Source organism: Oncorhynchus clarkii, chromosome 12 (genome assembly GCF_045791955.1).
Source record: "Oncorhynchus clarkii lewisi isolate Uvic-CL-2024 chromosome 12, UVic_Ocla_1.0, whole genome shotgun sequence".
Taxonomy (NCBI): Eukaryota; Metazoa; Chordata; class Actinopteri; order Salmoniformes; family Salmonidae; genus Oncorhynchus; species Oncorhynchus clarkii.
In genome coordinates this window covers 95,721,290-95,733,891 of record NC_092158.1, presented here as the reverse complement: position 1 = coordinate 95,733,891, position 12,602 = coordinate 95,721,290, and the positions used below count along the sequence as shown (strand labels likewise).

The following is a 12,602-nucleotide window of genomic DNA, read 5'->3' as shown; positions in this document are numbered from 1 at the left end:
CTCAAATGGTAGGCTACAGTAGCACTGTTCTGCCCTATTATTATTCGACCATGCTGGTCATTTATGAACATTTGAACATCTTGGCCATGTTCTGTTATAATCTCCACCCGACACAGCCAGAAGAGGACTGGCCACCCCACATAGCCTGGTTCCTCTCTAGGTTTCTTCCTAGGTTTTGGCCTTTCTAGGGAGTTTTTTTTAAGCCACCGTGCTTCTACACCTGCATTGCTTGCTGTTTGGGGTTTTAGGCTGGGTTTCTGTATAGCACTTTGAGATATCAGCTGATGTACGAAGGGCTATATAAATACATTTGATTTGATTTGACAGTCATTTCCACATGTTTACTGTCTCAAATGGTAGGCTGCAGTAGCATAGAAATAGGCTACTGGACGGCCAACAGCTGCAAATGTATCATTCTCCACATGTAATGTCAGTTTCATTGTGAACTGTTCCCCATAACAGAGGCCCCTGGACTGTCCCCCCATAACAGAGGCCCCTGGACTGTCCCCCCATAACAGAGGCCCCTGGACTGTTCCCCCATAACAGAGGCCCCTGGACTGTTCCCCCATAACAGAGGCCCCTGGACTGTTCCCCAATAACAGAGGCTCCTGGACTGTTCCCCCATAACAGAGGCTCCTGGACTGTTCCCCCATAACAGAGGCTCCTGGACTGTTCCCCCATAACAGAGGCTCCTGGACTGTTCCCCCATAACAGAGGCTCCTGGACTGTTCCCCCATAACAGAGGCTCCTGGACTGTTCCCCCATAACAGAGGCTCCTGGACTGTTCCCCCATAACAGAGGCTCCTGGACTGTTCCCCCATAACAGAGGCCCCTGGACTGTTCCCCCATAACAGAGGCTTCTGGACTGTTCCCCCATAACAGAGGCTCCTGGACTGTTCCCCCATAACAGAGGCCCCTGGACTGTTCCCCCATAACAGAGGCTCCTGGACTGTTCCCCATGTTCCCCAATAACAGAGGCACGGAAGGGAGTTGCATAACTTCCACTTCAAAACTCCACTCAAGACCCAAGAACTGAGCATGCGTAAAAACCCTCCGCTTGATACGGTTTTCCATAAGCAGAGTCGATATTACAATGCAGTTTAAACCACCTACAAGCAGAGGTGATATTACAATGCAGTTTAAACCACCTACAGGCAGAGTCGATATTACAATGCAGTTTAAACCACCTACAAGCAGATTCGATATTACAATGCAGTTTAAACCACCTACATGCAGAGTCGATATTACAATGCAGTTTAAACCACCTACAAGCAGAGTCGATATTACAATGCAGTTTAAACCACCTACAGGCAGAGTCGATATTACAATGCAGTTTAAACCACCTACAAGCAGAGTCGATATTACAATGCAGTTTAAACCACCTACAGGCAGAGTCGATATTACAATGCAGTTTAAACCACCTACAGGCAGAGTCGATATTACAATGCAGTTTAAACCACCTACAGGCAGAGTCGATATTACAATGCAGTTTAAACCACCTACAGGCAGAGTCGATATTACAATGCAGTTTAAACCACCTACAAGCAGAGTCGATATTACAATGCAGTTTAAACCATCTACAAACGAATGTATCTAATGCGCTGTAGTGCCTAGTGGTTTTCCAGTGCTTTAACAAGCTAGAACTGATATATGTTTTATGGAAAAAGATGTCTCCACAATGACAAATTAAAGAGCCTAACTACAACTGGTGAAACAGTTGTCAGGACGTGCGTCTGCTGTTCACATGCTGGTCGGAATTGGAAGCTCAGGAACGTCCGACTTGCTGATTGATTGAACGAGGCACGTGTATAACTACAACCAGTTAAGCAAGTCGGACATTTCAGACTTTCCTAGTTCCGACTAGCATGTGAAGGCAGCAAATGTCTCCTCTCACTCAGGTGACTCAGCTGCCTGCTGCAGCGCTCTCTCAACGCACACCCAAAGACCGTATGAACATGGGCAGGAACTCACCCAAAGACCGTATGAACATGGGCAGGAACTCACCCAAAGACCGTATGAACATGGGCAGGAACTCACCCAAAGACCGTATGAACATGGGCAGGAACTCACCCAAAGACCGTATGAACATGGGCAGGAACTCACCCAAAGACCGTATGAACATGGGCAGGAACTGCTTTTCCAATACCAATCCAAGCTCATGCTTGTAGGTGATATCATTGAGACATTGGCTAGCTCAGCTCATACGCAGGAACATGTCATCAGGTTTAACGGTCGTTTTGCGCTTGTGCAGGCCATCAAATCAAAAGCGTATGAGCCTTTCATAGAAAAAGGGTTTTTACCCCCTTTTTCGCCCCAATTTCATGATATCCAATTAGTAGTTACGATCTGGTCTCAACTCCCCAACGAGCTCGGGTGGAGGTTGAAGGTCAAGTCTTGCGTCCTTCGTAACATGAGCCGCCAAGACGAGCTACTTCTTAACACACTGCTCGTTTTACCCGGAAGCCAGCCGCACCAATGTGTCGGAGGAAAACCCATTCAACTGACAAACGAGGTTAGCTTGCAGGCGCCCGGGCCCACCACAAGGAGTCGCTAGAGCTCAGTGAGCCAAGGAAGTTCCACCAGTCAAACCCTCCCCTGGACGACGTGGCTGTAGTGCCCTAAGACAGCTGCGCCACTCGGGAGGCCGATGAAGTTGTTTTTTGCCAAAAATGAAAACGTGTCAGTTTGTCACCTTTATGAGGTTGGAGAAATAACATGTTCAAACTACTTAAGACTTAAGCTCAAATCTAGGTTGCGCCTTTAGATTAAAAAAATGAACAACTAAAGCCAGAATTGTTCACTTATATTTATTGACTTCTCAAACCCCAAACCGGTCTGGTCTGCTTGGTCTGTTTCAAAAGCGTTCCCGGAAGTCTTGCGATTTTGCACTTCTGGGTTTAGAAACTCTGACACACCCCTACGGCCCTCCCCTTCCCCACCACTCACTCAGCAACAGCTGGCCTCACTGCTTGATCACAGATCGAACAATGAGACAGATGTTTCACCGGATGTATAAATGTGAAGCATCCGGTCGGCGTTTCAACTCACTACCAAATATGGTGATGAGAGGAAACCCATCCGGTCGGCGTTTCAACTCACTACCAAATATGGTGATGAGAGGAAGCCCAGTGGGAGAAGATGGAGCGGGATGGATTTTGGCCGACATTCTGCAAATGTTCTCGTCAATGAAAAGTTTGATCTCAATACAGTTCACTGCTCCCAAAACTAAAATCAGCTATGAACAGAGTGGACTAAGTTGAGTTGACTTTTTCTTCCCCTCATCATTTGCCAATATTTCCAAAAAGTGCAAAGGCGAATTTAGTTTTTGCACACCCGCACGCACTTCAGAGTAGGCGTTCCCTAATGACAATATGCAAATACACGCATAAAATGAGCCAATAGGATCTTGGGAGCTCGTGCTTTGCTCTGCCTCCATCCTTGCTTGTTCTGCCAACTATGACTCATTTGATCCCATTGCAAACCACAGGTTGTGATCTCTCTTGGATTAGCTATAAACATCTTTGGCCTGATTCTCTGATAGTCAGCAGGTCACAGTGAAATATATATTTTTGTTGTTGTTGGTGAGAAATGCCATGGCGACCGCGGTGCAATTTATAAGTAGTCCGAAAAACCTGCAACCAATACATTTTCACATTGATTTCAAAGTAGCTCAATTTCAGGAAAACCGCGGACATGGCATAGCGAAGCGAAAACCACGGCAACCCCGCCGTCCCGTAGCGGAAACCACGGCAACCCCACCGTCCCGTAGCGAAACCACGGCAACCCCGCCGTCCAGTAGGGAAACCACGGCAACCCCGCCGTCCAGTAGGGAAACCACGGCAACCCCGCCGTCCAGTAGGGAAACCACGGCAACCCCGCCGTCCAGTAGGGAAACCACGGCAACCCCGCCGTCCAGTAGGGAAACCACGGCAACCCCGCCGTCCAATAGGGAAACCACGGCAACCCCGCCGTACAGTAGGGAAACCACGGCAACCCCGCTGTCCAGTAGGGAAACCACGGCAACTCCGCCGTCCAGTAGGGAAACCACGGCAACTCCGCCGTCCAGTAGGGAAACTACGACAACCCCGCCGTCCAGTAGGGAAACTACGGCAACCCTGCCGTCCAGTAGCGGAATGAGCTTTGCATGAAGATGTACAGCGTGGTTAAATAGAGATGCACTGGATATACAGCAGTATGTCGACTCCCCTTCAAATTAGTGGATTCAGATATTTCAGCCACATGCGTTGCTGACGGTTGTATAAATCGAGCACACAGCCATGCAATCTCCATAGAAACATTGACCTTACTGAAGAGCTCAGTAAGTTTCAACGTGGCACCGTCATGACGCCACCTTTCCAACAAGTCAGTTCGTCAAATTTCTGCCTTTCTAGAGCTGCCACGGTCAACTGTAAGCTCTGTTATTGTGAAGTGGAAACAGTCATGGAGCAACAACGGCTGAGCTTTGAAGTGGTAGGCCACACAAGCTCACAGAACGGGACCATCGAGTGCTGAAGCACGTAAAAATCGTCTGTCCTCAGTTGCAAAAGTTCCCTACCGAGTTCCAAACTGGAAGCAACATCGTTGGAAGCTTCATGAAAATGGGTTTCCATGGCCGAGCTGCCACACACAAGCCTAAGATCACCATGGCCAATGCCAAGCGTCAGCCGGAGTGGTGTAAATCTTGTCGCCATTGGACTTAGGAACAGTGGAAACTGTTATAGCAGCAACTCCATATTAATGCCCATGATTTTGGAATGAGATGTTGGATGAACAGGTGTCCACATACTTTTGGTCATGTAGTGTCCTTCACAATGTAAACAGGGCATAATGCCTGCCTCATGCCGCAGAACTAGGAAACTGAGTTGCTAAACGAGACAAACAGAATCACATGGCTTATCAGTCTTTCTGAAAGCTGATAACTTCAGAACAAAGTCGACTACGAACACAAAGTTCTCAATGTCTTTGCAATTGATGTGAAGTATGAAAAGTTATTTCAAATGAAAAAAAATGAGATGAATGCAATTCAAATTTAAACATTAGGCTATAGGCTCATTTCAAGTATATTGAAATTACATTTCATGTTCAATTAATTGACTTCTATTTTCCTACTTGTACTTTTCACAAAATCTGTCATTTGTCAAAAATATATAATGTGTAGCCTAACATGCGAGCAATGACGTGCCAAATCTGTGATTTAGTGCATTTTTATTGAGTAAGCATTAGGCCTAATGTCTGTCTAGGAGCTGATCCGTCGTCTGCATTGTGAAATAATTACCATGTTAATAAGGTCATATTTGAATGGAGAAAACTTATCCTAGAGCAGTGATCCCTTTCTTCCTGATCCATCAGACCGCTGTCTCTACGTGGTGTTTTTGGGAAACGCATGTAACATCATCGGCCGTTGTAGGAAAGATGGATAGGATAGTTAAACAGTCCAACCAAAATGCCATCGCTGTCGGGAAACCGGGCCCTGGTCAATATAATGGATCATCTGTGGCTAGGTCCATGGTACGGGGAGGGGTGACTGTCCCGTCCCCGGTAGTAAATTACAAACCATTACATAACCACCACCCTTCATGAAGCCTGACAGCTCTCTCTCATAAGACAACCTTACATGGCCTTATAGCATCGGTTACATACTTATTAGTTACCTACATAAATACAAAAACTACTTACCTGGTGACAATAACACCAAAATATGTGTTATAACTCACCTCTTTGTTCTATTTGTGATAACACTCAAGCTAACGTTAGTCATTACGTTTCTTAGGTCATTTAACTGTGTGTGTGTGGAGGGGTTAGCTCGTGCCTGCCTATTACCACGTACAAACTACAAATATATGTGTTGACTTTGACGAATAACTATCTAAGTAAGTAAATAAACCCCCTCCGACCTAACTGAAGTAGTTAGATAAGAGTCCGTGAGAGATCATTAGAAACGTAGCTGAGCAGATACCACGGCCTACAGTGTTCCCAGCGCATCCCCGCTGTAGAGTAGTCGGGCCGGTAGTCGGTGTTACCTTGTCGAGCTGCTCCCGGCACACGGCGCAGTACTTCTGGTCGCACAGCACCCTCATTTTGGTCGAGCAGCGGTAACACACCGGGTGGTCGCATTTCCCCAGGGCGAAGATGTCGAGCTCCTGACAACACAGAACACAGTTCCGCTCGTAGTTGTTAGATGTTGATTCCATGGTAGTTATTTGTTTTTTTAAACGAGTTAAAACCCGGAGTTGTAGTTGGTTTTCCGGTCTGAATCGCAGACGTCAGGAAGTAGCTGGGTGGTTTAACAGCGGCTGTTAGTTCAATAGAAGGAGGTATCGTCTGTTTGTGTAATGACACGGAAGTCCTAAAGTCACTCGACAATGCAGAGATTTACTGGTGTATAAACCATAAGGATAGACTGTCCACGGGTTTGTCTGCGTTCAATGGTAGTTGTGCTTCTCCTATCCCTCGCCAATAGAGATTTACTGGTGTATAAACCATAAGGATAGACTGTCCATGGGTTTGTCTGCGTTCAATGGTAGCTGTGCTTCTCCTATCCCTCGCCAATAGAGATTTACTGGTGTATAAACTATAAGGATAGACTGTTCAATGGTAGCTGTGCTTCTCCTATCCCTCGCCAATAGAGATTTACTGGTGTATAAACCATAAGGATAGATTGTTCAATGGTAGCTGTGCTTCTCCTATCCCTCTACGAGGCATTGGGGTTCATTACACAGGCGGGTCCTCTGACATCTCCACGTGCCTGTCTCAGTGACTCAGAACATGTCAGATGATTCTTTATGTCAATCCGACACGCATTACATATATATATAGTATGTATTTATTTGTGGGTGTCCATCATCCATAATATGTATATATTATGAAGACGTTTCAGACTTTGGTGGGAGTTTTCCGGCTGTTCAGGCACACATTACTCTACAGGCGAGCCGCAGCGCGGACCCGAAGCCCCTTCGTCGGTGATTGGTCAACGGTGGGGATTCTTCAGTAAACTCTGTCATTCAACGAGATACGACTTGTTTCCATGCAAATGTTTTATTTAAAATGAGATACCTTTAGCTAACATGTAAATGAGATGCCTTTACCAAATATCTTAGTTCAATGTAAAATTGCGCAACTAGGATCTCTAAAGGAAAACATGTCAAAACTAACGTCAGATTTCTTGAGTTATTTTGGCTACAGCCTCTCAAAATGGACAAACAGTACTATTGCCGCTTTATTCTCGTTTTTTAAAATCAAATCAAATGTTATTTGTCACATACACGTGTTTAGCAGATGTTATTGCGGGTGTAGCTTGTGTTTCTAGCTCTAACAATGCAGTAATATCTAATATCTAATATTTAACCATTTCACAACAATACACACAAATCTAAAGTAAAGGAACTGCCTTTAAGAAGGAGAGGCCTTTAGCTAACATGTAAATGAGATGCCTTTAGCTAACATGTAAAGGAGATGCCTTTAGCTAACATGTAAAGGAGATGCCTTTAGCTAACATGTAAATGAGATGCCTTTAGCTAACATGTAAATGAGATGCCTTTAGCTAACATGTAAATGAGATGCCTTTAGCTAACATGTAAATGAGATGCCTTTAGCTAACATGTAAATGAGATGCCTTTAGCTAACATGTAAATGAGATGCCTTTAGCTAACATGTAAAGGAGATGCCTTTAGCTAACATGTAAAGGAGATGCCTTTAGCTAACATGTAAATGAGATGCCTTTAGCTAACATGTAAATGAGATGCCTTTAGCTAACATGTAAATGAGATGCCTTTAGCTAACATGTAAATGAGATGCCTTTAGCTAACATGTAAATGAGATGCCTTTAGCTAACATGTAAAGAAGATGCCTTTAGCTAACATGTAAATGAGATGCCTTTAGCTAACATGTAAAGGAGATGCCTTTAGCTAACATGTAAATGAGATGCCTTTAGCTAACATGTAAATGAGATGCCTTTAGCTAACATGCAAATGAGATGCCTTTAGCTAACATGCAAATGAGATGCCTTTAGCTAACATGCAAATGAGATGCCTTTAGCTAACATGCAAATGAGATGCCTTTAGCTAATATGTAAAAAAGATGCCTTTAGCTAACATGTAAATGAGATGCCTTTAGCTAACATGTAAACGAGATGCCTTTAGCTAACATGTAAAGGAGATGCCTTTAGCTAACATGTAAATGAGATGCCTTTAGCTAACATGTAAATGAGATGCCTTTAGCTAACATGTAAATGAGATGCCTTTAGCTAACATGTAAATGAGATGCCTTTAGCTAACATGTAAATGAGATGCCTTTAGCTAACATGCAAATGAGATGCCTTTAGCTAACATGCAAACGAGATGCCTTTAGCTAACATGCAAATGAGATGCCTTTAGCTAACATGTAAAGAAGATGCATTTAGCTAATATGTAAAGAAGATGCCTTTAGCTAATATGCAAAGAAGATGCCTTTAGCTAACATGTAAATGAGATGCCTTTAGCTAATATGCAAAGAAGATGCCTTTAGCTAACATGTAAATGAGATGCCTTTAGCTAACATGTAAATGAGATGCCTTTAGCTAACATGTAAATGAGATGCCTTTAGCTAACATGTAAATGAGATGCCTTTAGCTAACATGCAAATGAGATGCCTTTAGCTAACATGCAAATGAGATGCCTTTAGCTAACATGCAAATGAGATGCCTTTAGCTAACATGCAAATGAGATGCCTTTAGCTAACATGTAAAGAAGATGCCTTTAGCTAATATGTAAAGAAGATGCCTTTAGCTAATATGCAAAGAAGATGCCTTTAGCTAACATGTAAAGGAGACACATTTCGCTTACATGTAAATGAGATGCCTTTAACTAACATGTAAATGAGATGATTTTAGCTAATGGAGATGCCTTTAGCTAACATGTAAAGGGGAGGTCTTCAGCTAACATGTAAAGGGGAGGCCTTTAGCTAACATGTAAAGGAGATGCCTTTAGCTAACATGTAAAGGAGATGCCTTTAGCTAACATGTAAAGGAAATGCCTTTAGATAACATGTAAAGTAGATACCTTTAGCTAACATGTAAAGGAGATGCCTTCAGCTAACATGTAAAGGGGAGGCCTTTAGCTAACATGTAAAGGAGATGCCTTTAGCTAACATGTAAAGGAGATGCCTTTAGCTAACATGTAAATGAGATGCCTTTAGCTAACATGTAAATGAGATGCCTTTAGCTAACATGTAAAGGAGATGCTTTTAGCTAATGGGGATGCCTTTAGCTAACATGTAAAGGAGAGGCCTTTAACTAACATGTAAAGAAGATGCCTTTAGCTAACATGTAAAGGAGAGGCCTTTAGCTAACATGTAAAGGAGATGCCTTTAGCTAACATGTAAAGGAGAGGCCTTTAGCTAACATGTAAAGGAGATGCCTTTAGCTAACATGTAAATGAGATGCCTTTAACTAACATGTAAATTAGATGCCTTTAGCTAACATGTAAAGGAGAGGCCTTTAACTAACATGTAAAGGAGGTCAAAAGTATATATATGTAGGTATCGTTAAAGTGACTGTGCATATAAGATAAACAGAGAGTAGCAGCAGCATAAAAGAGGGGGACACACACAATGTAAATAGGTCAGGTAACCATTTACCTGTTCAGGAGTCTTATGGCTTGGGGGTAAAAACTGTTGAGAAGCCTTTTTGTCCTGGACTTGGCACTCCGGTACCGCTTGCCATGCGGTAGTAGAGAGAACAGTCTTTGACTGGGGTGGCTGGGGTCTTTGACAATTTTTAGGGCCTTCCTCTGACAGAGGTCCTGGATGGCAGGCAGCTTTGCCCCAGTGATGTATTTGGCCGTACGCACTACCCTCTGAAGTAACCTTTGTCTTATGCAACCCCACCAAACTTAACCAGGCTGGTCTGTCTAGTCTGAGAGACCAGGCTGGTCTGTCTAGTCTGAGAGATCGGGCTGGTCTGTCTAGTCTGAGAGATCGGGCTGGTCTGTCTAGTCTGAGAGATCTGGCTGGTCTGTCTAGTCTGAGAGATCAGGCTGGTCTGTCTAGTCTGAGAGACCAGGCTGGTCTGTCTAGTCTGAGAGATCAGGCTGGTCTGTCTAGTCTGAGAGATCGGGCTGGTCTGTCTAGTCTGAGAGATCGGGCTGGTCTGTCTAGTCTGAGAGATCAGGCTGGTCTGTCTAGTCTGAGAGATCAGGCTGGTCTGTCTAGTCTGAGAGACCAGGCTGGTCTGTCTAGTCTGAGACATCAGGCTGGTCTGTCTAGTCTGAGAGATCGGGCTGGTCTGTCTAGTCTGAGAGATCAGGCTGGTCTGTCTAGTCTGAGAGATCGGGCTGGTCTGTCTAGTCTGAGAGATCAGGCTGGTCTGTCTAGTCTGAGAGATCAGGCTGGTCTGTCTAGTCTGAGAGATCAGGCTGGTCTGTCTAGTCTGAGAGATCAGGCTGGTCTGTCTAGTCTGAGAGATCGGGCTGGTCTGTCTAGTCTGAGAGATCAGGCTGGTCTGTCTAGTCTGAGAGATCGGGCTGGTCTGTCTAGTCTGAGAGATCAGGCTGGTCTGTCTAGTCTGAGAGATCAGGCTGGTCTGTCTAGTCTGAGAGACCAGGCTGGTCTGTCTAGTCTGAGACATCAGGCTGGTCTGTCTAGTCTGAGAGATCGGGCTGGTCTGTTTAGTCTGAGAGATCAGGCTGGTCTGTCTAGTCTGAGAGATCGGGCTGGTCTGTCTAGTCTGAGAGATCAGGCTGGTCTGTCTAGTCTGAGAGATCAGGCTGGTCTGTCTAGTCTGAGAGATCAGGCTGGTCTGTCTAGTCTGAGAGATCAGGCTGGTCTGTCTAGTCTAAGAGACCAGGCTGGTCTGTCTAGTCTGAGAGATCAGGCTGGTCTGTCTAGTCTGGGAGATCAGGCTGGTCTGTCTAGTCTGAGAGATCAGGCTGGTCTGTCTAGTCTGAGAGATCAGGCTGGTCTGTCTAGTCTGAGAGATCAGGCTGGTCTGTCTAGTCTGAGAGACCAGAAAGGTCTGTCTAGTCTATAGACGTTTATAAGCGTGAATATCGACTCATCCACTTGAGCATGCTTTTGTGTCAGAGTCGATGGCGCGCTGGGCTTCCCTTTGAGGGTTCCTTCTGCCCCAAAGTCAAAGCATACGTTGTAAACCAGTTTATAATACCAATAAGGCACCACCGGGGTTTGTGAAATATGGCCAATATACAGTGCCTTGCAAAAGTATTCGGCCCCCTTGAACTTTGTGACCTTTTGCCACATTTCAGGCTTCAAACATAAAGATATAAAACTGTATTTTTTTGTGAAGAATCAACAACAAGTGGGACACAATCATGAAGTGGAACGACATTTATTGGATATTTCAAACTTTTTTAACAAATCAAAAACTGAAAAATTGGGCGTGCAAAATTATTCAGCCCCCTTAAGTTAATACTTTGTAGCGCCACCTTTTGCTGCGATTACAGCTGTAAGTCGCTTGGGGTATGTCTCTATCAGTTTTGCACATCGAGAGCCTGAAATTTTTTCCCATTCCTCCTTGCAAAACAGCTCGAGCTCAGTGAGGTTGGAGGGAGAGCATTTGTTTCTTTCCACAGATTCTCGATTGGATTCAGGTCTGGACTTTGACTTGGCCATTCTAACACCTGGATATGTTTATTTTTGAACCATTCCATTGTAGATTTTGCTTTATGTTTTGGATCATTGTCTTGTTGGAAGACAAATCTCCGTCCCAGTCTCAGGTCTTTTGCAGACTCCATCAGGTTTTCTTCCAGAATGGTCCTGTATTTGGCTCCATCCATCTTCCCATCAATTTTAGCCATCTTCCCTGTCCCTGCTGAAGAAAAGCAGGCCCAAACCATGATGCTGCCACCACCATGTTTGACAGTGGGGATGGTGTGTTCAGCTGTGTTGCTTTTACGCCAAACATAACATTTTGCATTGTTGCCAAAAAGTTCAATTTTGGTTTCATCTGACCAGAGCACCTTCTTCCACATGTTTGGTGTGTCTCCCAGGTGGCTTGTGGCAAACTTTAAACAACACTTTTTATGGATATCTTTAAGAAATGGCTTTCTTCTTGCCACTCTTCCATAAAGGCCAGATTTGTGCAATATACAGGGATTGTTGTCCTATGGACAGAGTCTCCCACCTCAGCTGTAGATCTCTGCAGTTCATCCAGAGTGATCATGGGCCTCTTGGCTGCATCTCTGATCAGTCTTCTCCTTGTATGAGCTGAAAGTTTAGAGGGACGGCCAGGTCTTGGTAGATTTGCAGTGGTCTGATACTCCTTCCATTTCAATATTATCGCTTGCACAGTGCTCCTTGGGATGTTTAAAGCTTGGGAAATCTTTTTGTATCCAAATCCGGCTTTAAACTTCTTCACAACAGTATCTCGGACCTGCCTGGTGTGTTCCTTGTTCTTCATGATGCTCTCTGCGCTTTTAACGGACCTCTGAGACTATCACAGTGCAGGTGCATTTATACGGAGACTTGATTACACACAGGTGGATTGTATTTATCATCATTAGTCATTTAGGTCAACATTGGATCATTCAGAGATCCTCACTGAACTTCTGGAGAGAGTTTGCTGCACTGAAAGTAAAGGGGCTGAATAATTTTGCACGCCCAATTTTTCA

General features: G+C 44.5%; 1 protein-coding gene across 1 annotated transcript in view; it reads right to left on the bottom strand.

Annotated features, from left to right (window-relative positions):
• Positions 1–6,196, bottom strand: part of LOC139421698 (E3 ubiquitin-protein ligase ZNF598-like) — a 42,108-nt gene extending 35,912 nt beyond the window's left edge. Inside the window, exon 1 of the mRNA XM_071172805.1 lies at positions 6,021–6,196. Coding sequence (XP_071028906.1) covers positions 6,021–6,191 — 171 coding nt within the window. The 5' untranslated portion in view covers positions 6,192–6,196. The remainder of the gene's footprint in view (positions 1–6,020) is intronic.
• Between the last annotated feature and the right edge of the window lie 6,406 nt (positions 6,197–12,602).